We start from the raw sequence: 24,965 nt of genomic DNA, 5'->3' as shown, positions 1-24,965 counted from the left end.
TAAAAATACAAAAGTTAGCTGAGTGTGGTGGCAGGCGCCTGTAATCCCAGCTACTCAGGAGGCTGAGGCGAGAGAATCTCGTGAACCGGGGAGGTGGAGGTTGGAGTGAGCTGAGATTGCACCATTACACTCCAGCCTGGGCGACAAGAGTGAGACTTCATCTCAAAAAAAAAAGTGACTAGACTTCTGACACACAGCTTTTTAAAAAGGTTGTAGACTTCACATTAGATTCTCCAATGAAAAATGTGTTTTAAAAATTTCACTGTCACTGACTGAATTGTGCCCAGCTTTCTTGATATGATGTTGTAGAAGAGCCTGCAATTCTTAATCTATGCTCATATTAAAGGATTCATTTAAATACAGAATTAACACTCTTTAACTGTGGCTTTCTATAAACCATGTTATTCGTTTGCTGTGAAGTTCCTTGAGGCTATATAGCATACATAATTGTACACAAATCTGTGAACATTAGCATCTTTATATTTGCATGTTTAGAATTTCTACTCATGGGGCCAGGCGCGGTGGCTCAAGCCTGTAATCCCAGCACTTTGGGAGGCCGAGATGGGCGGATCACGAGGTCAGGAGATCGAGACCATCCTGGCTAACACGGTGAAACCCCGTCTCTACTAAAAAATACAAAAAAAAAAGCTAGCCGGGCGAGGTGGCAGGCGCCTGTAGTCCCAGCTACTCGGGAGGCTGAGGCAGGAGAATGGCGTAAACCTGGGAGGCGGAGCTTGCAGTGAGCTGAGATCCGGCCACTGCACTCCAGCCCGGGCGACAGAGCGAGACTCCGTCTCAAAAAAAAAAAAAAGAATTTCTACTCATGTAGTACACCTGAAGACTAATCTTACAAAGCCTGAATTTTAAAAATTGAATCTAGAAATCTGCTAAAATTTCTCAAATTTATCCTCCACTGAACATTGTAACATTTTTCCTCCTCAGATGTTCGGCTACTACTTAATAATGACAATCTCCTCAGGGAAGGGGCAGCACAGTAAGTATCTTTCCAAATCCACTTAGAATGTTGGATAAACTATGTTGACAGTGAACTAGTACCCTGAAAACGAAGTTTAAAATACTTCAAAGTAAAGCAGTTGGGTTTAGCAATTTTCGTTATTTTTTTTAATTGGAGAAAACATGTTCCCCCAATTGTTGTTTACTTCCTCAAAGCTTATTATAATATATGAACTAGTTTTTATTTCTGCCCACATTTGCCCCATTAAAGCAGAGTTTAATGTTAGCTGTTAGGTTTTCCTTTATAGTTGTTCTAGTTCATGTTGAGTTTTTTTAAACAGCTAGCTATACATAGGAATGATCTGCCAGTGAGGAATGATAATGTTTAAGAATAGCAAATATTAATAAAGTGCCTTAATAGTGAGAATTAACCATAGGATAAAAGCATGATTAGGTTACCTAATGATTGACTCCTTATCACTCTGAAGCTAATTAATCTTTCTAAAATATTTCCATTGTGTCCTTGCCTTCAAAAATACTACAGTGGTGCCTCTTTTTTTTTTTTTTTTTTTTGATACCTTCTATAATAAAATCTAAACTTGCTGTAGCTTTCAACGCTCCCTGTTGTCTGGCTTTATCACTACTCTACTCTTCAACACAAAGTTCTGTTTCAATTGCTGTCTACCCAACTGGCTCAGAGTTCCTTTGTAAAGAGTTGGATAATGGCTAGGTGGGGTAGGGATGGGGAGACAGAACAAGGACATGTTGATGCAGAGCAACAAATAATTATCATAAAATTAGATTTTAGCCATAGAAAACTGTTGTAAGAGCTGCTGCCTAGGAAACAATCTGCCCTGTCCATACTGCTTTTTTGGAACTCACTTTGGGACTAGATTCTGCAAACAGAATTTGCAGAGCTTTACTGTAATTGTCATCATGAATGATACCCTAATTATACATTGATTTAAGGAAGCTAGGCTCACATCAGGGATATACTCTAATGATGGTTTCTCTTAGATTCATAGAATCTGCCATACAAAAGGACATTCATCATTTGCTAGTTTGACTCCTCTCTGCTTTCTTTCACTGAAAGAATTTCATCAACATCTGTCAATAGACAGTTATCTAATCTGAATGCTTCTAGTAATAAGGAATTCAAAATCTCACAAGGCAAGTTCTTCAGTTTGCCTGCCATATTGGTCCCAGTTTTATCCTTGAGAGCTACCCACAATAAATCTGCTCCGTACATCACTTGATAAGCTGAAAGGGGTGGATGTTGAATATCACCCAAGTGTGATTGCAAACTAAAGCCTGTTATCCTATTTCCAATTAGAACCAAAAAGAAGCTGGTATGTAGCTTCTCCGCCTTTTGGCTAAGATTAAGAGAAGTTGGTATGTAGTTCAGATACTTCATTTGCTTTAATTGCACTGACACTAAAGCTTTGTATTTATAAATATTCTGGTTCTTATAGACTATAGGTTCTTGGGGAACCCTCTTGTTAAAAGAGAATTTTAAATATTTAATTTTCCATAGAGAAGACCCAAATATTTGATTTTCCATAGAGAAGAAAAATTCAGTCTTATTTCTGTATTAAAGCATTTCAGTCCCGTGGCCATAGTCCTCATAGTAAGTGCTCAATTAATGTTTTCATAATCATTATCATAATTACTGCCTTCAGTCTTTATAAAATGAAGGTCTTGAAGTAGCTAAGATTTGCCATCTTTCCTGGATTTGCTCCTGTTTCTGGCCACCAGAACCATCCCCAGATAATTCCAGAGCTTCTGGAATGAGTAGGGTGTTGTAAGTTAGGTTAAAGAGTGAATTTCATTCTGACGGAGATAGTGAGATTGTTTTGAGCAGAGAGTAACATAATAAGACTTATATTTTAGAATAATCACTAGCTCCTGTGTAGAGGGGCAAAAGCTGAGGTAAGATGAGTAATTGCAAGACTATTAGAATAGTTCAGGGATAGATGCTAGTGGTTGGACTAGAGTGGTAGCAGTGGGGGTGGTGGGAAGGAGTCAGATTCTGAATATGTACTTAAGTAGAGCCTACAAGATTTACTGATGGACTGGATGTGAAGTGTGAGAGACAGAGAAGAATCAAAGATCACCCCAAGTTTTTGGCTTAGGCAGCTGGTAAAATGGAGATCCTGTTTACTTGAGATGGAATTAAAGGTAAGGACATTTTCGTGTTGGTGTTTGTAATCCATAGTCTTAGGACATACACTAGAATAAAATATTTACTTCCTACTCGTTTTTTTTTAAACTAATATTTATTCTACTTTTTATGAATAATTTATATCCTTTCTGAAGAGCCAATGTGTTTGGGATTAATTTTGCTACATGGGGATGTGGTGCTTTAAGAAGGCTAATACGGTGAAACCCCGTCTCTACTAAAAAAAAAAAAAAAAAATACAAAAAACTAGCCGGGCGTGGTGGCGGGCGCCTGTAGTCCCAGCTACTCGGGAGGCTGAGGCAGGAGAATGGCGGGAATCCGGGAGGCGGAGCTTGCAGTGAGCTGAGATCCGGCCACTGCACTCCAGCCTGGGCGACAGAGCGAGACTCCGTCTCAAAAAAAAAAAAAAAAAAAAAAAGATGTAAAACACAGGCCGGGCGCGGTGGCTCAAGCCTGTAATCCCAGCACTTTGGGAGGCCGAGACGGGCGGATCACAAGATCAGGAGATCGAGACCATCCTGGCTAACACGGTGAAACCCCGTCTCTACTAAAGAATACAAAAAGCTAGCCGGGCGAGGTGGCGGGCGCCTGTAGTCCCAGCTACTCGGGAGGCTGAGGCAGGAGAATGGCGTAAACCCAGGAGGCGGAGCTTGCAGTGAGCTGAGATCCGGCCATTGCACTCCAGCCTGGGCGACAGAGCGAGAAAGTAAAACACAGTAATAACTTTTGGCTGGGTGTGGTGGCTCACACCTGTAATCCCAGCACTTTGGGAGGCCGAGGTGGGTGGATCACCTGAGGTCAGGAGTTCGAGACCAGCCTGGCCAACATGGTGAAACCCCGTCTCTACTGAAAATACAAAAATTAGCTGGGTGTGGTGGTGCGCATCTGTAATCCCAGTTACTTAGGAGACTGAGGCAGGAGAATCACTTGAATCTGAAAGGTGGTGGTTGCAGTGAGCCAAGATCGCACCACAGCACTCTGGCCTGGGCAACAGTGAGACTCCATCCCCTGCCAAATAAATAAATAAACAAAATAGACAGTAATAACTTTTAACAAAATAAGATTGAAAATTAGCTTTAGAGGCTGGGCACGGTGGCTCACTCCTGTAATCCCAGCACTTTGGGAGGCTGAGGCAGGCGGATCACCTGAGGTTGGGAGTTCGAGACCAGCCTGACTAACATGGAGAAACCCTGTCTGTACTAAATATACAGAAATTAGCCGGGCGTGATGGCACATGCCTGTAATCCCAGCTACTCAGGATTAGCTGAGTAGCTGATCCAGCTGAGGCAGGAGAATTGCTTGAACCTGGGAAGTGGAGGTTGCAGTGAACCAAGATCATGCCATTGCACTCCAGCCCAGCATCTGAAAAAAAAAAAAAGCTTTAAGTATTTGAAGAAGTTTACATTTTGTTATTTTGCTTTATCTTGAAAAGCCTAGAGAAAGTTTAACACTCTGCTTGAAGCTAGTGATCTCCATCCTTTTGTAGTTCATAAGTGTGATGGTTGAGTTTTCACATGCATGTGAGATGTGCCTCCCTCAAACCTTGTTATGTTGGCACATTACCTGTCTGACATGGGGAAAAAATACTAGCAGTCTATTTTAATAGGTTAAAATTGGGAATGCTGTGAGAAGACTGATACTTTTCAAGAATATAAGTGTAACTCTTATTTCCATCTTTCTTTTATCTTGTTTTTTGCTTTAGCTTTGTAAAATGTGTTAGAGAGCCATTAAAAATGCAGAATTTCAAAAATCAGGCTTTGGACAAATAAACAGTAATATTAGGCATGTACTTTGATTATTTATGCATTCCTCTTTTAAAAATTACTCTGTGCCTGAGGCGGCTCTGCTTTTATACTTGACTCATGCTCAACTCTCACTTTACCTTCTTCGCATGTCAGATGCCTTCTGACATTTAATTATAGTTTCTCGTGACTTTGAGAGCTGAGAAAAAAAAAATCATTTCCAAAATAGTGTATCAATGGAAAATTCTTTTGAATTACTGAAAGCTTCTACCCAAACAATTAAAATTGTTGGCAGTTCACAATAATCAGCTTGCTTCAAACTTTGGAATTAGCCGAGTGTGGTGGTGCGCACCTGTAGTCCCAGCTACTCAGGAAACATGGGAAAATCTCTTGAGCCCGGGTGTTTGAGGCCAGCCTGGCAACATAGTGAGACTATCTCAAAACAAACCAACTTTGGAATTGTCTAAGTAGAGGGTCTTTTGGAGCTTAGGAGCAAAGAGGAAAAGGTAATTTCAGAGTTTTAAGGAGCTTCCAAGATCTCCGTGGAGAGGAGTCCTTACAGAAAGCTGGAAGGCATTATGTTAACACTGGATGTCTGGGGAGAAAGGGGAAAAGTACCAGGTACTGTTTTCACATTTCCTTTCACTATTCTGTGAACCACCTTTGTGTTTATTTACACATAATTCTTTTCTCTCTCCCTCCTTTTTTTTTTTTTTTAAAAAAAAACTTTTTAAAAAAACAGTGCATTTGCCCAGTATAACATGGATCAGTTCACGCCTGTGAAGATAGAAGGATATGAAGATCAGGTAATAATTGCCTTTTAGAAGGCTATGCCTGGGAGATAGTAGAAATCCTATTAATAGAAACCAAAGCAGATGTCTGAACCAGGTGCTGAATAAATTTGTCTTAGTTTTTTTAGTTTTTGTACGTACTCTACATGTTAGGATATTTTTCCTCTTTCTGATAACCCTAGCAGTTTCTTTGACAAGAAAGGAGAGCAGCCTCTAACAAGAACAGTGAAAATGGAAGTATTTAAGTCGTACAGGTTTTCCAGCTGTCTTTAATTCTCATTGATAAGAGTAACAGCAGACGTATTTAATGGAAAAACAGGCACTCCTGAAATTTAGACTACTTATTTATTACTTTAGGATTTTGGTGGTTGGGAAATGGGGTGAGAAAACAGTTTATGTATTTTTTCATTTTTGAACCATGTGAATGTATTACCTATTTTAAATGCTAAGTGTAATGGCCCTAAAGTTTCATAATGACTCTGGAAAAAATCTGTGAAAAAAATACAAAAGTGTACATAAAAGTTATCACGGCTATGTATAAAGTACCTATATAGATAATATATTAGAAACGGAGAAATGAAGTATATTATTAGTATGGGGGATATTTTGTAGTTTAAAGTTGACTTATTCATAAATGTAATATTCTTAATAATATGAGGCTTGGTTGAAAATTAATATGAAAGAAAAATCTGACGAAATGAAAAGTTAACTGCCTCAGAATTTTTATTGATGTGTTTCACAAAAGGCAGTAAGAATTGTCTTTTTTACAAAGTTACTCATATGTTTAATGATTCTTTGGAAGGTCTTAATTACAGAGCACGGTGACCTGGGTAATAGCAGATTTTTAGATCCAAGAAACAAAATTTCCTTTAAATTTGATCACTTACGGAAAGAAGCAAGTGATCCCCAGCCAGAAGAAGTAGATGGAGGTCTGAAGTCTTGGAGAGAATCCTGTGACAGTGCTTTAAGAGCTTATGTGAAAGACCATTATTCCAACGGCTTCTGTACTGTTAAGTATCTGCTTCATTATCAGAGAGTGTTTTCTTATATTTACCTTATCCTTTGGAGACTTTGGCCTACCAAACATCCCTTCTTTCTTAGTCATGCTGTCTTCTCCTCTGCATTTTATTCTCTAAATCATTTTGGAAAGGGGTATAAATAAATGGAAATTTTTATATGCAAAAGTTCTTTTTAAAATTCCAGTGCACAAAAAATTTAGATATTGGTGTGTATTCTGTTTTCACATTTGACTTATGAGAAATGCCTTACACCCATCAGGAAAAGGTCTTTGGTTTTTTTTTTTTTTTCCTTTCTTTTTTTAAATTAACCTTTAAAATTAATTTTTTTCTTGTTTGTATTTTTACCCAGATCTAAAAGGTAAATTCTCTTGGTTTGGACACAGAGAAAAAATGGTATACTAAGATTGTTGAGAGAGCTGTTGCTCATATTTATGACTTTTTGATATAGGCATTTTTACACAAAGCTACTTCTACATAGTTTAGATATTTACATTAGGTAATCAAAACTATTAGAACTAAACAATTGGCTGGGTACGGTGGCTCATGCCTGTAATCCCAGCACTTTGGGAGGCCAAGGTGGGCAGATCACTTGAGGCCAGGAGTTCCAGACCAGCCTGGCCAACATGGTGAAACCTTGTCTCTACTTAAAACATACAAAAAGTAATTGGATGTGGTGGTGCACACCTGTAGTCTCAGCTACTCAGGATGCTGAGGCACAAGAATCACTTGAACAAGGGAGGTGGAGGTTGCAGTGAGCTGAGACCACCCCACTACACTCCAGGCTGGGCAACAGAGTGAGACTATCTCAAAAAAACAAAAAAACCAAACGATTTTTTAAAACTCAGGAGTGATTTTCTTTTTTTGTTGTTGTTTTGTTTTTTGAGACAAAGTCTCACTCTGTCGCCCAGGCTAGAATGCAGGGGCACCGTGTCGGCTCACTGTAACCTCCATCTCCTGGGTTCAAGCAATTCTTCTGCCTCAGCCTCCTGAGTAGCTGAGATTACAGTTGCCCACCAACACACCCGGCTAATTTTTATATTTTTAGTACAGACAGTAGAGAGGGGGGCTTCACCGTGTTGGCCAGGCTGGTCTTGAACTCCTGACATCAGGTGATCTGGCTGCCTTGGCCTCCCAAAGTGCTGGGGTTACAGGCATGAGCTGCTGCACCTGGCCTGATTTTCTTTTACTACCTCTTGACTGTAAAAATAGATAAATTTGACTTTATCATGATTTTTCCTTTATAAAATTATGGCATATTAAGAAAAATAATGATTAGAATATTTTTTATTTTTAAATTGACAAATAAAAATATGGTATGTACAACATGATGTTTTCAATATGTATACATTGTGGAATGGCTGTATTGAGCTAATAACATGGATTAGTACACATATTTATCATTTTTTTGTTGTGGGAAACTCTCTCTTAGCAGTTTTCACTGGAATATTTTAAATATGCAATGATGAATTACATGGCAGTCTAGAATACAGTTAGGAGCACTTATTTTGAAGCCTGCCTAACTGGTTTGAATCCTGGCCCTGCCAATAAATTAGTTGTATGACCTTAGGTAAATTACTTAACATCTCTGTGCTTCAATTCTTTGACTGTAAAATGGAAATAATTGTTTTTACCTCATAGAGTTGTTGTGAAGATTTAATGAATTAGTAATATATGTAATATATGCCTGGAACAGTGCCTGGCACAAAGTAAGCTCTACATAAATGTTAGATAAATGTTAGGCTAGGTGTCATTATGTTTGATTTTTTTTTTTTTATTTTAATTTATGAGAATACCCATTATGGTGGACTGAACAAGTATAGAATTCCTGTTGGGAAGCCAGTATTGCAAAGGGGAGACATGATAGACTCCCATTTAGAAATTGACTGTTTAATCCTAAATATACTTTGAATTTATTGTCTGTTACCCATTCAAAGTTTGTCACTACCCATTCTTAATTTGGAGAGCTCCAGCACCAAATAACCCTACTGTGTCCTTAGCTATCAAATGAGCTACAGAAAGTCATGGAATTGTTCTGATGGTGTCTGCTGTATATAAGTGTCCTATGACTATGTCTTCAGCTCACCTGCTTAGTAGTCCGTAATTTCCTCTCATTATTCCCTATCACATTTTCTGCATAGTGTGTTCCAAACGTTTTTCATTGTCCTCTGACAGGCATCTAATCCCCCATGCTTTGCAAGGATTGAAACTGACAGAAAATCTTTTTTTTTTTTTTTTTTTGGAGACAGTCTAACTCTGTCTCCCAAGCTGGAGTGCAATGGTGTGGTCTAGGCTCCCTGCAACCTCCCTCTCCTGGGCTCAAGCGATTCTCCTGCCTCAGCCTCCCGAGTAGCTGGAATTACAGGCGCCTGCCACCACACCTGGCTAATTTTTATATTTTTAGTAGAGACAGAGTTTCACTATATTGGCCAGACTGATCTTGAACTCCTGACCTCGTGATCCGTTCGCCTCAGCCTCCCAAGTAGCTAGGACCACAGGTGTACGCCACCATACCTAGCTTGTGTGTGTGTGTGTGTGTGTGTGTGTGTGTGTACTACAAGGCATGAGCCACCATGCCCAGCCTATTTCTCCTTCTTTGTCTGCCCTTTTCACCTTGCCCTTTCTCCCTCTTCTCCACTTTTTCCCTTCTCTCATCTCTCTCTGCATCACCACCAAATCAGTACACATTTTTAGCTTCACCTGCTAATGCCATTTCCTGTCTCTACTTCTGAACCCTTTGATTTTTTACTTTAGTCCCCATTCTACAGAAACTGCTCTAAGTTTACTAATGCTTCGTGAGTTACCTAGTCCAATGTCCTTTTCCTTGTCCATGACTTCCGAATGGCATTTCACACTGAAGCCAATCAACTACTAGAAATTATCTTTTACTTAGGCTGGAGTTTTGCTCTTTTTGCCCAGGCTGGAGTACAGTGGCATGATCTCAGCTCACTGCAACCTCCACCTCTCAGGTTCATGCAATTTTCCTGCCTCAGCCTCCCGAGTAGCTGGGATTACAGGCACCCACCACCACACCTGGCTAATTTTTGTATTTTTAGTAGAGACGGGGTTCCACCATGTTGGCCAGGCTGGTCTTGAACTCCTGACCTCAGTTGATCCCCCTGCCACGGCCTCTCAAAGTACTGGGATTACAGGTGTGAGCCATTGCACCCAGCCCCCTAATTATTCTTACTCTGTTTGTACTAAGTTCTTTTTTTCCCTTACCTTTGTAAATGTAGGCATTCCCCAAAGTTCATAGTTCATTTAATGCAGGTAAAGTAACATAGACTTCGATGTCACAAAAACAGTGGGGATTCTACCTTTGGATTCTACCTTTACCACTTTCTGAGTCACCTTAGGCAAGAAGCTTTGTGAACTTCAACTTCTCATCTGTAGATGATAACAATATATTTCATTAGATTTATTGGAGGAAAAAGAAAATACATGTAAAAACATATTTTGTGGACTATAGAGCACTATTTTTTTTGTTACTTTCCCTTGGTGATTGCATTTCCATTCACCTCTCCCACACTAAGGAAGAGTTAGTGTTTCTAACTACTAACTAGATATCTCCATCTGTAGTTTCCAGTTTGTTAATGACACCACCATCTTTTTAGTCATCCTTTAGTTCCTTCTTTCCTTTGCCTGTCATTTGCAATATTCTGCTAGACTTTGATTGTTCTTCTGCATTCTGTATGCAGCTCTTCCTTTCCATTCCCTTTAATACAACCCTGGCTTGTTGCCTAGATTAATCCTGTGGCCTCCTAACCAAGCTTCAGCTTGTCATCGTTTTATCTTGAATACCAGTATTGATTATTCTCCGACAATATTAGTTCTAGTCATGTTTTGCTGTCTCTCCATTGCCTATAGAATAAAGTCTTAAACTTCTTTTTTTGTTGTTGTTGTTGAGACGGAGTCTTGCTCTGTCGCCCAGGCTGGAGTGCAATGGCCGGATCTCAGCTCACTGCAAGCTCCGCCTCCCGGGTTTACGCCATTCTCCTGCCTCAGCCTCCCGAGTAGCTGGGACTACAGGCGCCCGCCACCTCACCCGGCTAGTTTTTTGTATTTTTAGTAGAGACGGGGTTTCACCGTGTTAGCCAGGATGGTCTCGATCTCCTGACCTTGTGATCTGCCCGTCTCGGCCTCCCAAAGTGCTGGGATTATAGGCTTGAGCCACCGCGCCCGGCCAGTCTTAAACTTCTTACATCTACTATTACATGACCTAAATCCACCATCCTGTTTTGTCTTTCATTAGTCCACACACACCCTCCAAACATGACAGAACTATCAGCCTTTCACTGAACAAGTCCTTAGTTTCCTGTCTCGCCTTTATTTTCAGTCTCCGCTTATCAGAATCTCATCTGTCTTGTATGACCCAGCCTAAATGGCACCCACCTTGTACCCCAAACCAAGAGCAGTATTTCCCTCTGTTTTTGTTATATCACTGTCTCTGGTAGAACCTAACATGTTCTGCTTTGTTTTCGTATCCCATGTGCACTATTGTGTTGTAAGCTCATTTTATCTGATTTTTGTCTCCCCCAAGGATTTAACACGCTCCTTTTGTACAATGCGTGTTGTTTAAATTAAATGTGTTTGGAGTCTATTTAACTATTTTTGTTTTCCCGACAATAGGTTTATGCTAAAACTATCGATGGGCAACAGACTATTATTGCATGTATTGAAAGCCACCAGTTTCAGCCTAAAAACTTCTGGTAAGAAATAGATACTCTCTTCTATTTGAATCTAATTTATATCCAAAAGAAACCAGCAGTTGAGACTTGGTTTTTAATCCAACTAGCTTGGAATAATTATTTAACTTACAGACTTCAGTTTTCCATCTATAAATGAGAGATTTAGATTCCTTACAGTTCTGGGTTTTATAATTATATTTTCCTTTAAAAGTTACTCTTACTTTGAGTGAGAACAAGTGATTAGTAAAGTGCCCTGTTGAAAATCTGAGTTTTACTTGGCTTAGGGTTAATGCTACTTGAGTTAATTGTATAATTCAGCAGCCTGTTCATCTGGTTTTGGAAGAGCCTCCCATGAGCAGAATAGGCATGGTTTTCCATTTCGAGGGAAAAAAGGAAAAATGAAAGTCAAAATAACTTAGAAAAGGCTTATGGTCAGGCCATTTAGATCCAGACTTTTATTTGAGTAGACAGAGCTTTGGGTTTGCCAAACTGGAAATGACAGTTTCTCTCTCTTTTTTTTTTCTTTTTTTGCACCCCTCTTTCCCAACTTCTGTACCTCAGTGACAAATCACTTCTTTCTTGTGCTTATTGCTAATTCTGCAATGTTGTGTGTGTGTTTTAATAGGAATGGTCGTTGGAGATCAGAGTGGAAGTTCACCATCACACCACCTACAGCCCAGGTGGTTGGAGTGCTTAAGATTCAGGTGAGATTCCAACATGTTTATAGACTTAAAACTTCACATCTTTAAAACATGTGCAAGTTGCTCTGGTATTAAATAAGGACCAAGTATATGTAGATGCAAAGGGAGACTGATGGCAGTGAATAGAAATAGAAGCCTCCTTCTTGGGGTAGTAAACAGAGAGAGCTATTCTGAGTTGATAAAGGATAGTATGTAGAGTAAATGGCAACATGGTTATTGTTATTTTTCATTTAAAGGTAACATAAGATATATCTAGGAATTATCAAATAGCAGTTTTAGGAAAGAATTAAAATTAATAATAATAATAATCATTATTTTTTGGGACAGTCTCACTCCATCACCCAGACTGGAGTGCAGTGACATGATCTCAGCTAACTGCAACCTCCACCTCTCAGCCCAGGCTGGGTTAATTTCTAAAAATTATAACTAGAGAGAATGGCAAGTGTTTTGGAATATAAATAGCCAAGCAGAAGTAGATTGATTGATTGATTGATTGATTGACTTTTGAGATGGAGTTTTGCTCTTATTGCCCAGGCTAGAGGTACAATGGCATGATCTCGGTTCTTTGCAGCCTCTGGCTCCTGGGTTCAAGTGATTCTCCTGCCTTGGCCTCCCGAGTAGCTGGGATTACAGCCATGTGCCACCACGCTCGGCTAATTTTCTATTTTTAGTGCAGGCGGGGTTTCTTCATGTTGGTCAGGCTGGTCTCAATCTCCTGACCTCAGATGATCCACCCGCCTCGGCCTCCCAAAGTTCTGGGATTACAGGCGTGAGCCACTGCACCTTGCCCAGAAGTAGATTTCTAATGCTGATGTCAGGGTAGACAGGCAGCTGAATAAGATAGCTGTTAACTCATATGATGCCTATCTGGATTGAAGTTTAATATCCTAGCAGAGGTTTGACTTTCTAAATTTAGGGTGATTTAATATTTAAGCTTCACTAACTCTAAGGTCAGAATAGGTATAGGTGACTGAGAAGATCAGTACCTAACTGTACCTGTATTATATTGTGTTAAGCTGTGCTTCGACAACAATTACCAAGAGTTGTCTTTTTTTTTTTTTTTTTTTTGAGGAGGAGGAGGAGTCTCGCTCTGTCACCCAGCCTAGAGTGCAGTGGTACGATCTTGGCTCACTGCAACCTCTAGCTCCTGGGTTCAAGCAATTCTCCTGCCTCAGCCTCCCAAGTAGCTGGGATTACAGGCATGCACCACCATGCCCAGCTAATTTTTGTATTTTTAGTAGAGGCGGGATTTCACTGTGTTGGCCAGGCTGGTCTTGAACTCCTGACCTCAGGTGAGCCACTGCGCCCAGCCAAGGGTTGTCTTTTTTAATGCTCTAATTTAATCAAGTGCATAGGTAATAAATTCTGTAAAAGTAAATCTCCTCTTTTTATATATACCTGTAGCTTCCTGCAACAAGTAGCTCCTGGCCATAGGAGCTTGCCCAACTCAGGTGAGACAGGCTGGTGTTGAGTTCACAGCTCTGGGAGCAGCCCTCAGTGATATGTAAGAGTTGGTAGATAAATATGACAGCTTCCTCAAGTAGGACAACTCTGAAACGTGTTCTATTTAGTCTTCCAGAGCCCAGTACCTACAGCTGTAACCTCATAAATGTACCTGTAAGGCTTTCTTCCCTTCTGTGTCTCACTACTTCTGCTCCTACTATAACTTTGTGAGATTTGCTCCCAAATAAACTACTTTTCCTCTAATCTTTGTCTTGGGGTCTGCTTCTGGGAAGGTGCAGCCTAAGGCAGCATACTGTTCTGTTTCTGTTAACCAAATATCTTAGTAGCCTAATGCTCTAGACCTCTTGTAACTGTGGCATCAGCATTAACTTCCTGGAACCATGGTATCAGCATTGTAGAAGCTTACTGTAAATTTTGTGTGAATAAATTTTACTTTGTTTCTAGATGGAAACAGCCATTTGTATTTTAACTTTGCCAGTGCAAACCTATAAAATAAGAGCACACATCACAAAGGGTGATAATATATGGTAAGATTCAAAATACAGCCCAGTGTACAGACACACATTTAAACCTTTTTAAGCACAAATTGATCACACTTTTGGGGAAGGCTTATTTCATTTACATGTCTTTTAAATTTTGGAGTGAGAATTACTTGGAAAAGTCATTAAGATATTTAGCCTTTCAGGCTAGTCTATAGGCAAAAGCATCGTTCTGAGAAGGCAACAATTTCTGAGGATTTATGTTGATGACAGTCATGTTGAAATATGTATTAGTTAATTGAACCATTTTCATGTTAGCAGATGAGACCTAGAAAAAGTCTGAGAACACGTAAGTTTTGAGCTTAATTTCTTTCTTGAAACGGTGTGTCTTGCTGTATCACCTAGGCTGGAGTGCAGTGGTGCTTTCCTAGCTCACTGCAACCTCGAATTCCTCAACTGAATGATCCTCCCACCTCATCCTCCCAAGTACCTGGTACTACAAGCACACACCACTGCACCTGGCCAACTGTTTTTATTTTTTGTAGAGTCGAGGTCTCACTATATTGCCCAGGCTGAGTTAATTTCTAAAAATTAAAATATCATTAGTGTATTAGGTAATGAAATTAATATTTTTTAGAATTTTTCTTTTTTCTTTCTTTTTTTTTTTTTTTTAAGATGGAGTCTCGCTCTATCGCCCAAGCAGGAGTGCAGTGGCAGGATCTTGGCTCACTGCAAGCTTCACCTCCCGAGTTCACACCATTCTCCTGCCTCAGCCTCCTGAGTAGCTGGTACCACAGGTGACCGCCACCACGCCTGGCTAATTTTTTGTATTTTCAGTAGAGACGGCGTTTCACTGTGTTAGCCAGGCTGGTCTTGAACTCCTTACCTCGTGATCCACCTGTCTTGGCTTCCCAAAGTGCTGGGATTACAGGTGTGAGCCACCACGCCCAGCCCTATAATTTTTCATTGAGATCATAGCAGTGAGGCTTATTGACCTTACCCTATATTCCTTTCCATGTCCTAATTAAGAAATAGAAGTTCAGACTAATTGTATAGTCTTTATTCTTGAACAAAAAGAATGTGCTCTGTATACCTCCTCTCTTTAGACAAGTTCTGAGAAATAGAAGTTCTTGTTTCTTCTATGGGCAGATCTCTGGTTTTTTTTTTTTTTAAATATCTCCCATCCTGTTTGTATTCATCCCCCCACCCTGCCCCCTTTTTGTTTTTGTTTTGTTTTGTTTTGTTTTGTTTGAGATGGAGTCTTGCTCTGTCGCCAGGCTGAAGTACAGTGGCGCGATCTTGGCTCATTGCAACCTCCACCCTCTGGGTTCAAGCGATTCTCCTGCCTCAGTCACCCAAGTAGTGGGGAGTACCAGCGCATGCCACCATGCCGGGCTAATTTTTTATATTTTTAGTAGAGACCAGGTTTCACTGTGTTAGCCAGGATAATCTTGATCTCCTGACCTCGTGATCCGCCCACCTTGGCCTCCCAAAGTGCTGGAATTACATGTGTGAGCCACTGCACCCGGCTCATTCCCCTTCTGAATGTTCTTTTCAGTCCCTGAACCTCTAGTTTTTTAATGAAAAAAAACAAAACTGATATTTGATTGTGACCTACTTGTATTTTAAATATTCTTATCTATTGGGATTTTAACCTTTATATGTCATCATCATTGAGCCCAGTCTTTTTGCCCACATCTTTGCTATTCTGACTTTACATGTATTAGTGGTTCTTATCACCCTTCTTTTCCAGTGGATTTTCATCTTGTCTCCAGTGGATTCCAGTCTTGTTCTGTTGCCCAGGCTGGAGTGCAGTGGCGCAATCTCACCTCACTGCAGCCTCTGCCTCCTGGGTTCAAGTGATTCTCCTGCCTCAGCCTCCCAAGTAGCTGGGATTACAGGCACCCGCCACCATGCCTGCCAATTTTTTTTTTGTATTTTTAGTAGACAAGGGGTTTCACCATGTTGGTCAGGCTGGTCTCGAACTCCTGACCTCAAGTGATCTGCCCTCCTCGACCTCCCAAAGTGCTGGGATTAAATATGTGAGCCACCATGCCTGTTCTCAGTGGATTCTTATATTCTCTTGTCTTCTTTAACCTCTTAGAAAGCCAAAAGGTAAAATTTCAGGGTTTAGAGAGGGTATGGAAAGTCTAGCTTCTCTTGCCCATCTGGATAGAGCCAGCTGTTTCTCCTATTAAAGAAGATACTTGCCAGGCACGGTGGCTCACGCCTGTAATCCCAGCACTTTGGGAAGCTAAGGCACGAGGATCATGAGGTCAAGAGATCGAGACCAGCCTGGCCAACACGGTGAAACCCCATCTCTATTAAAACTATAAAAATTAGCTGGCCATGGTGGCATGCGCCTGTAGACCCAGCTATGCAGGAGGCTGAGGCAGGAGAATTGCTTTAACCCAGAAGGTGGAAGTTGCAGTGAGCCGAGATCGGCCACTGTGCTCCAGCCTGGGTGACAGAGCACGATGCTGTCTCAAAAAAAAAAGAAGATACTTGTTTTTGTCCTGTAAACAAGGATATGTAGGGTGTTTATGTTGTCCAGGGAGGTCTTTTTGTTGCAAATAGGTTTCTGCCTAAATGAAGCTTGGCTGTTAGTTATGCCCTTCAAATGATATCCACAAAGAGTAAGCCCCTGCTGAGACACTATTTCTCTCCAGATCAAGGAATTTCTAACTTTTTGACAAAACATAGCATTGGGAGGTACTACATATGTTGTATAGCTCTGGAATTTGACCTAATTCAAATCCTAGCTTCTCCTCTTATTAGGTGTGTGAACATGAATAAGTTATTGTTTAATAACTGCTTCAAGGCAAGTTTCAGTTTCCTCAGCTATAAAATAGGGTTAGTTGTAGTCCTCATCTCATAAGAGTTTCTGTAAAGATTAAATGAGGTGGCCTAGCGCAGTGGCTCATGACTGTAATCCCAGCACTTTTGGGAGGCCGAGGTGGGCGGATCATGAGGTCAGGAGTTCAAGACCAGCCTGGCCAACATGGTGAAACCCAGTCTCTACTAAAAATATAAAAAATTAGCCTGGCATGGTGGCATGCGCTAGTACTCCCCTCTACTTGGGTGACTGAGGCACTCCCCACTACTTGGGTGACTGGCTAACAGAAGTTAGCCAGGCTTGGTTGCGGGTGCCTGAAATCCCAGCTACTCGGGAGTCTCAGGCAGGAGAATCACTTAAACCTGGGAGACGGAGGTTGCAGTGAGCCGAGATCGTGCCATTACACTCCAGCCTGGGTGACAAGAACAAGACTCTCAAAAAGAAAAAAAAGATTGAATGAGGGAATATAAGTAATAGTGAAGTCTTTATGCAGCTGAAGTCTTTATGCAGCTGAAATACTACTTTTCTAACTGTCACATTTCTTATTCATGATAGCTATTTCAGTATGGTTAGTGCACTCCAGCCTGGCACTTCACTTTACCTTACATATTCAGAACTACTTTTATCTTTTTAAAAATATCTGATTTACCAATAAAATATTTGTTTTTCTGTCCTGTCTTTAACCCTCAATGAGACTTTTCCTGTACCTGATCAGTTCTGCTTACCAATATTGATGATAATGTATATGAGAAATGTGCCAAATATTAGGTATTAGGATCCATTGAAACTCCTTAGTTTTCACAGAGAAAAACTAATGTTTAATGACTTTAATTATTTTAATATTGTTAAGAGTGGGATCTTATTTACCTTTGTATTCACAATGCCTAGCACAGTGCTTAGAATGTGAAAAGCATGTAATAAATGTTTGTTGAACTTAATAATCAGTTTTCCCTGCTAAGGAAAAAGCATTCTTAAACTTAAGTGTTCTGTGAATTAATTAACCACCATTGTGAATTACCATTGCTTATATTAATTATTTGTTCAGAGTTGGTAAAAAGGCTGATCAACTTAAAGATAGCTTAAAGCATGGATTTGTGTCCTAAGTAGCACGTTTCTCTATGAACTTCCCCTAAAAAGATTCATACATTGTCTCACACAGGTTCACTATTATGAAGATGGCAATGTTCAGTTGGTTAGTCATAAAGATGTACAGGATTCACTAACTGTTTCAGTGAGTATGGAATATTCAGTGTCTGTCTTACTCATGTCTCATCTTTCTTTAAAAGATTAGTTTTGATCCTGAGTACTGATTCTGCCAGTAGAAATTCAGTTTGCTTTTAATGTTTTGATTTTGGCCACTTCTGTTAGTGCCTCTTACCACCAACCAGCATATATTAGTTCACAGTTTTTGACTCAAAATATTGATTATGGCTTTAGACAAATGTCCTTAGTCACTGTCTCTCAATTATAATAGTCACTCAAGGACAGCAATACCTTCAATCAATAATACCAAGAGCAAGGAAAGTTTACCAAACTGCATCCTATAGGGCTGCATTTATATCATTAGAGAAACAACATTTTTAGGAGTATTCAATTAGAATGTTTTGTGGTTTGGTGTTGTCGTTTTACTTGAGATGGGAACTCACTCTGTTGCCCAGGCTGGAGTGCAAGGAAGGACATGATCACAGCTCACTGCAGCCTCAAGCTCCCAGGCTCAAGCGATCCTCCCACCTCAGCCTCCCAAGTAGCTGGGACCACAGGTGCATGCCACCATGCCCAGCTAATTTCTTTATTTTTGGTAGAGATGAGGTCTCTGTGTTGCCCAGGCTGGTCTCAAACTCCTAGACTGAAGTGATCCTCCTGCCTCAGCCTCCCAAAGTACTGGGATTACAGGTGTGAGCCACCATGGCTGGCCACTATTGTGTTCTATACCTTGAAAGAAGAGACATGATTTGTTCTTGTATTTCTTTGATAGTCTCGTTACTTCTTTAAGTTCTTAGAAGTTATTGAGTACCCCCAAAGAGTTTTTGTTTATGTGTTATATCTATCAATGTTTACCTCACTAAAAATTAAAGCTGAGAAGTGTTGGCCGGGAGTGGTGGCTCACACCTGTAATCCCAGCCCTTTGGGAGGCCGAGGCAGATGAAAGCTTGAGCCCAGGAGTTCAAGACTAGCCTGAGCAACACGGTGAAACCCTGTCTCTACAAAAAAATATAAAAATCAGCTGAGTGCCTGTAGTCCCGGCTACTTGGGAGGCTGTGGTGGGAGGATCACCTGAGCCCAGGAAAGTTGAGGCTGCAGTGAGCCAAGATCGTGCCACTGCACTCCAGGCTGGGTGACAGAGTAAAACCCTGTCTCAAAAAGAAAGAAAGAAAACTAAGAAGTGTTAAAAATATTACTTAATTAAAACTAATGATAACAAACCCATTACTTGTTAATAAGTAACATCTTTGTGAATATATTTTCCAAATCAAAAGAAAAAAATAATGGAAAGAATGGCATTAGTCTTTGTCTTCACAAATTGTGTAATGTCTGGTTTATTAAAAGATGGCTGATTTTATTGTGATATTAGTTGTTTTTTGTTTGTTTGTTTTTTGAGATGAAGTTTCACTCTTGTTGCCCAAGCTGAAGCGCTATCTTGGCTCACTGCAGCCACCACCTCCCAGGTTCAAGTGATTCTCCTGCCTCAGGCTCCCGAGTAGCTGGGATTACAGGCATCCGCCACCATGCCCAGCTAATTTTTGTATTTTTAGTAGAGAGAGGGTTTCACCATGTTGACCAGGCTTGTCTTGAACTACTGACCTCACCTGCCTCGGCCTCATAAAGTGCTGGGATTACAGACATGAGCCACTGCACCCGGCCTCTGCTTCATACCTTTCATTATGCCTCAAAGTGATAAAGTCATTACACATCATGTAGTTTCTAGGAAATTACATCATACACACATTACAGAGTGAAAGTGAAACAGGCAAATAACTTTGTGTTAGTATTATTATGAAAGTAGAAAATAGTTTTGACCTCATAGTCTGTCTCAGGACTGCTGCTCTAGACATTAAATCCTACCCTCTTCCCTTTAATTCTGTTGTACTTAATGGTAACAGGAAGAGGGAGATTCATTTCATTTTATACTTGAACCATGTAGTACAAAATGTGATTGGCTAGTTTAACATCATAATTGGCAAATAAAGGCATATGTGAGCTTATGTATATGACTGATGTGCCCAAGGGCATTGTTCATACCATTTTAAACCAGAAATATTTTCAAGGCGTCAAGGTTTCAAGACTTGATGATGTCTTTTGGGCATACTGTGGTAGAGTGGAAAGAGCATGGGTTTTTTTGGTGAAGACCTAATTTCAGATCCCATCTTTATCATTCAAAAGCTGTATAATTCTGGTCAAGTTGCTTAAGAGGATTCTGTTTTCTTATCTGCAAAATGGGGGTTATGAATATAACATAGTCTCTTCCATAGAGTTGTGAGAATCAAAGGAGGGTAGTGGGCATGGGAACGCTTGGTAAACTAGAAATTGTTATACAGATGTTAAGATGGACTTACTTTTCAGGATCTTACTGCTTACACATTAAAAAAAAATCTGATTTTCCCCCTTTCTTCCTCCATTAGAATGAAGCCCAAACTGCCAAGGAGTTTATTAAAATCATAGAGAATGCAGAAAATGAGTATCAGGTAAGAAGACTTGGAGCTAATTTTCCTAGTTCTACTATCTTATTATTTTGCTATTAACATATTTTGTTAGGCCTGTGTCCTTTAATATAAATATATATGCTCTTCAGTTTTACTAAATGTGGAGACTTTGCAAACCTTCCAAGTTGGCATTCTGCTTACCATCAGAGTTTGAGGATTGCTTGGGACTGTAGCTCTCACTTTAGAAATAATATAGGTGAACTTGACCAAATTCAGAGATTGGAGAGGAGCTCACTGAAAATAATATATCCTGTCTGTCCTTCATAGGAGACTCAAGCATATCCTTTGACTATAGCATTACTTTTCTGTTCACAACCAGCTCCATTTCTGTTCAAGCAACTCATCTTCAATTATCTATTGCAGACAGCAATTAGTGAAAACTATCAAACAATGTCAGATACCACATTCAAGGCCTTGCGCCGGCAGCTTCCAGTTACCCGCACCAAAATCGACTGGAACAAGATACTCAGCTACAAGATTGGCAAAGAAATGCAGAATGCTTAAAGGCTGAATGTAGGATTCTTCAGTATGTGGAAAGACAAGGATTCAACGTGTGGTCATATGATAAATAAGTGATTTATAAACAAGAGTGATATTTTGCTAGGGCTTTCAAAGTTAACCGGTTTTCTAGCCTCATGAAATACTGTTGAACCTGTAGCGTTATCTTGATTCTTTTGTGTTTTCTGCCTTGTAATTTTCTGTTATTGCTATATCTACGTGTAAATCTTTTTTTTTTCTCTTTTTTTTTTTTTTTTTTGGTTAATTCTGCCACATTTAATGTTGGTGAGAGAGCAATCTATCCTAATAACATTTTACTAAAGTTTCCTAGCCATGAAGCCTGCTACTGATTTAGACAAGGTATTATGGTCATTACTTTCTACCCCTATCCTTCCAAGCACTTCTGGTACTTCAGTGGTTTTTACTGATCCACCAACACCTAAAGAGGCTATGCTACAATCTCTAGCTAAATGGAAGACACATTCATCCTTCTCCCTCTGACTGCTTTGATCATCATTTACTGCATCTCATAACTGTAATTTTCCAAAGTTTGGATTGGGACTTTTCAGGTCCTTTTTGGAGGGCAAAGGAAGTGCCAGCTTCTCTGGGGAACTTGTTTTTAAATCCAAAGACTTGAACCACATTCCCTGCACATGAACATGTTGCTTTTATCCCTTCTCTCATTGTCTCCCTCTCATCTTAGTACCATTGTAGTTATAGACATCTGCATTTTTAGAAGCATTTTACCCATTTATTTTTTTAAACATTCAAGAACTGCTGACGTACTGTGGATGTAGAGTATAAAACTTGAAAAATGCAGATGTTGAAGGAATAATAGGTATCTTGTGCTTTAATACTTTATGGCAGGATTGTACTATAAGCAAATGAATTAAACAGCTATGTAAATCATAAACAAAAACTAAAAATGAACCAAAGTGAAAAGGATAACTTCCAGGCAGTATCTTTCTATTGTAACCTGTTATTTAAGGAAATACTAGTGATTTCTTCTAAATAGGATGTAAAACTTATTTCAAATTACTCTTCCTCAGTCCTGCCTGCCAAGAACTCAAGTGTAACTGTGATAAAATAACCTTTCCCAGGTATATTGGCAGGTATGTGTGTAATCTCAGAATACACAGGTGACATAGATATGATATGACAACTGGTAATGGTGGATTCATTTACATTGTTTACACTTCTATGACCAGGCCTTAAGGGAAGGTCAGTTTTTTAAAAAACCAAGTAGTGTCTTCCTACCTATCTCCAGATACATGTCAAAAAAGAAAGGTGTTTGTGCTTCCGTTTTGTTTCTGCTCAGTAATACAGTCAAGCAACAGTTTGTTTCCAGGTGACCCATTGAGCTGTGTATGCATTTTTGTTTATTTCAAATAAAATATATTTGTATTATTTGTCATTCATACTATCCATCCATACCACACTATCTTCTGTATCAGTTAGTCTAATAGAAATATACCTGTTTTGTTCTAAAATTGTCTGAGTCTCTCCTTTTTGATTCATCGCTTCAGCCTTGGTTCTCAAGGTAAGATATTCAGCTGTATTTGATCTTATGTTGAGAATGTTTAGGGTTTCTGAAATTGGTTTCTACTTTCAACTATTATAGACTTAGTGAATATTCACAGATTTGCAAAGAACAGGTTTTTAAAGCATAAGCAATGTGTATGGATCATACTGCTCTTCACTCAAAGACTACCCATGTTTCAAAGGGAAAAATGTAGTTGTCTTCTGTACCTGTCATTCAGAAAGCAAGGCCCCAAGTATGGTTGTAGTCACTAGGCAGAAGGAGAAATGAAAGAATCCCTGCCTTAAACTTGGTAATATTTCACATTGCGTTATCTTGAAATGCTGCTTTCCTCTCCTTAGTTGGCCTAACTACAGACTTGTGGGAGAGGCTTTTATCCTGATTCCCAAAAGAGAGCCAGAGGGAGTTTTTGTGCTTCAAGTACTCCATCCAAGGCCAGGTCAAATTCCCACCTTTTTGAGGAATATTTAGCTGCATTCCGTTCTATTTGTAATGCAAATAGATTGAAACATTCTTGCTTTTAATTTATTAACTCTCTCATCCTGCCCCTGCTATCCCATTGATTCTTTAGCTTAGACTTTTTAAAAAAATTCTTAACCCCTTAACTATCTAAAGGCCTTGGTTGGGAGGAAGTCAACCCTCCTTACCAAGTCTGGCGGACACTCCCTCTCCTCCTCCCACCCCCTTGTCAACCTCCCTTAGTAGAATATTTGCTTGAATTGTATCTATTTTATCACCACAAGCTGCTGAAATCAGCCTGTTGTACCCCAGGGCAAAGATTTCCCAGCCATCTGGAAAAGAGTTTTTTGTGAGGCCTCCCTCCTGTATTTGGGTTTGAAATGACACTGCTGAAGACTGTTTCATCTGAGTCTCAGTGGTTATTCCTCTATTGCTTGCCTGGTTCCAATGCCTGTTGTCTTTTTATAATCTAAGACTTTGGCGCTGGACCTATCTAGGTTCATAGGATACTTGGCAAACTTGGCATATTCTTTTCAAACTCAAAGAATGATAAATATTTGAATGCCAACTTGTGAATTTACAAGTTTCTATAAAACTACCAAGTAAACCAAATGCTTGTGACCATTGTCTCGTTTTTCAGCTACCTACTATGTGAAAAATCAAAGGAAGATTGGTAAATACAGAACAAAGCTGGATTGTCCTGTAGTTTAAGTTGAGCTAACTTAAATTTCTGCTTTGAACAGATAGGGTGTGTATAAATGCACGGAGTATATACAAGCTCTGAGCACAGAAACAAATCTCACATCTGACGACCAGAGGTCAGTCTCCTCACCATCTTGGTTTTGGTGGGTTTTAGCTTCTTTACTGCAACCTGTTTTATCAGCAAGGTCTTTATGGCATGTATCTTGTGCTGACCTCCTGTCTTATCCTGTGACTTAGAATGCCTAACCTCCTGGGAATGCAGTCCAGTAGGTCTCAGTCTCATTTTACCCAGCCCCTGTTCAAGATGGAGTTGCTCTGGTTCAAACAGCTCTGACAATAACAATTAGAACCCTATGTGAAGTAGATTTTTCCTGATGAAACTTGTTTAGAGAAGTTCCATTGTAAACAAAGCCACATAGCCTCACACTTTTACCCAAGTTTTTACTATACTGTAGCCTTTTGTGTACGTTTTGAGAACATCCAAGAGATAAACCTGACCAGAGAAGAGGGGAGATTGTATCCAAGAATAATATGGATTTAGATTTGCTGGTCAGAATGGAACCAGGCATTCAGTTTGAGTATGGTTGATGGTAGGTTTTTGAGATGGTAAGTACCAAGGCAGTTTTGAGGAGTTCACCCTCTCTACTCTTCTGGAACCTCATCAGGACATTGAGGGAGAAAAAAAGGTAAAATCTTTAGCTGCTTTTCTAGTTTTTTCCTCTACTTTGCATGATAAGTTTCTAAGATGTTTTCCTCTGCTCTATTTTCCCTATCCCCGTAGCTTTGGTTCCCACTGACATTGCATTTCCTGTTGCTAAAGCCTGTTATTCCTGGCTTCATTTGGTTGTTGGCCTGAGAGAAGGTACAAGGGTAGCCCAGCTGGAGTATGACCTGGGTTCTGGACTTTCTTCAGTTCCTTAGATTGAGTGTGTGGCTTCCTGCTGGTAACTACTATGGAGAACAACACTAGCTTTGATTTATTTGAAAGTGATGTATTTGATTTAAAACTTTGTAGTATAACTTAAGCTTGTCCCATTCTAGTGTGTGTGTTATTTCATTCTGCAGGAAAAAATAGATGCAAAGGTTTGTTATTGTAGCCCCACCTCCTTAAATTTGTTTATACAGTCTTCTGAAGCACACTGCCCTTTTAGTTCTCTTCTTGGTACTGATGCTGTCACTATTAACCACTTATTATTGCCTAACAGTCCCTTATGC

At 39.8% G+C, this 24,965-nt stretch overlaps 1 protein-coding gene and 1 non-coding gene across 2 annotated transcripts in view; both read left to right on the top strand.

Annotated features, from left to right (window-relative positions):
* Positions 1–22,539, top strand: part of CAPZA1 (capping actin protein of muscle Z-line subunit alpha 1) — a 49,847-nt gene extending 27,308 nt beyond the window's left edge. Inside the window, exons 3-10 of the mRNA XM_033200085.1 lie at positions 943–994; positions 5,618–5,681; positions 6,469–6,675; positions 11,312–11,391; positions 11,996–12,074; positions 18,010–18,081; positions 20,471–20,533; positions 20,915–22,539. Coding sequence (XP_033055976.1) covers positions 943–994; positions 5,618–5,681; positions 6,469–6,675; positions 11,312–11,391; positions 11,996–12,074; positions 18,010–18,081; positions 20,471–20,533; positions 20,915–21,055 — 758 coding nt within the window. The 3' untranslated portion in view covers positions 21,056–22,539. The remainder of the gene's footprint in view (positions 1–942; positions 995–5,617; positions 5,682–6,468; positions 6,676–11,311; positions 11,392–11,995; positions 12,075–18,009; positions 18,082–20,470; positions 20,534–20,914) is intronic.
* Positions 4,608–4,706, top strand: LOC117077090. Its single transcript, XR_004434674.1, has one exon. It is a non-coding gene; the product is annotated as a small nucleolar RNA U13 (small nucleolar RNA).
* Positions 22,540–24,965: the final 2,426 nt, after the last annotated feature.

Source organism: Trachypithecus francoisi, unplaced genomic scaffold (assembly GCF_009764315.1).
Source record: "Trachypithecus francoisi isolate TF-2019V2 unplaced genomic scaffold, Tfra_2.0 Lachesis_group5, whole genome shotgun sequence".
NCBI lineage: Eukaryota > Metazoa > Chordata > Mammalia > Primates > Cercopithecidae > Trachypithecus > Trachypithecus francoisi.
This window is presented reverse-complemented; position numbering and strand designations above follow the sequence as displayed.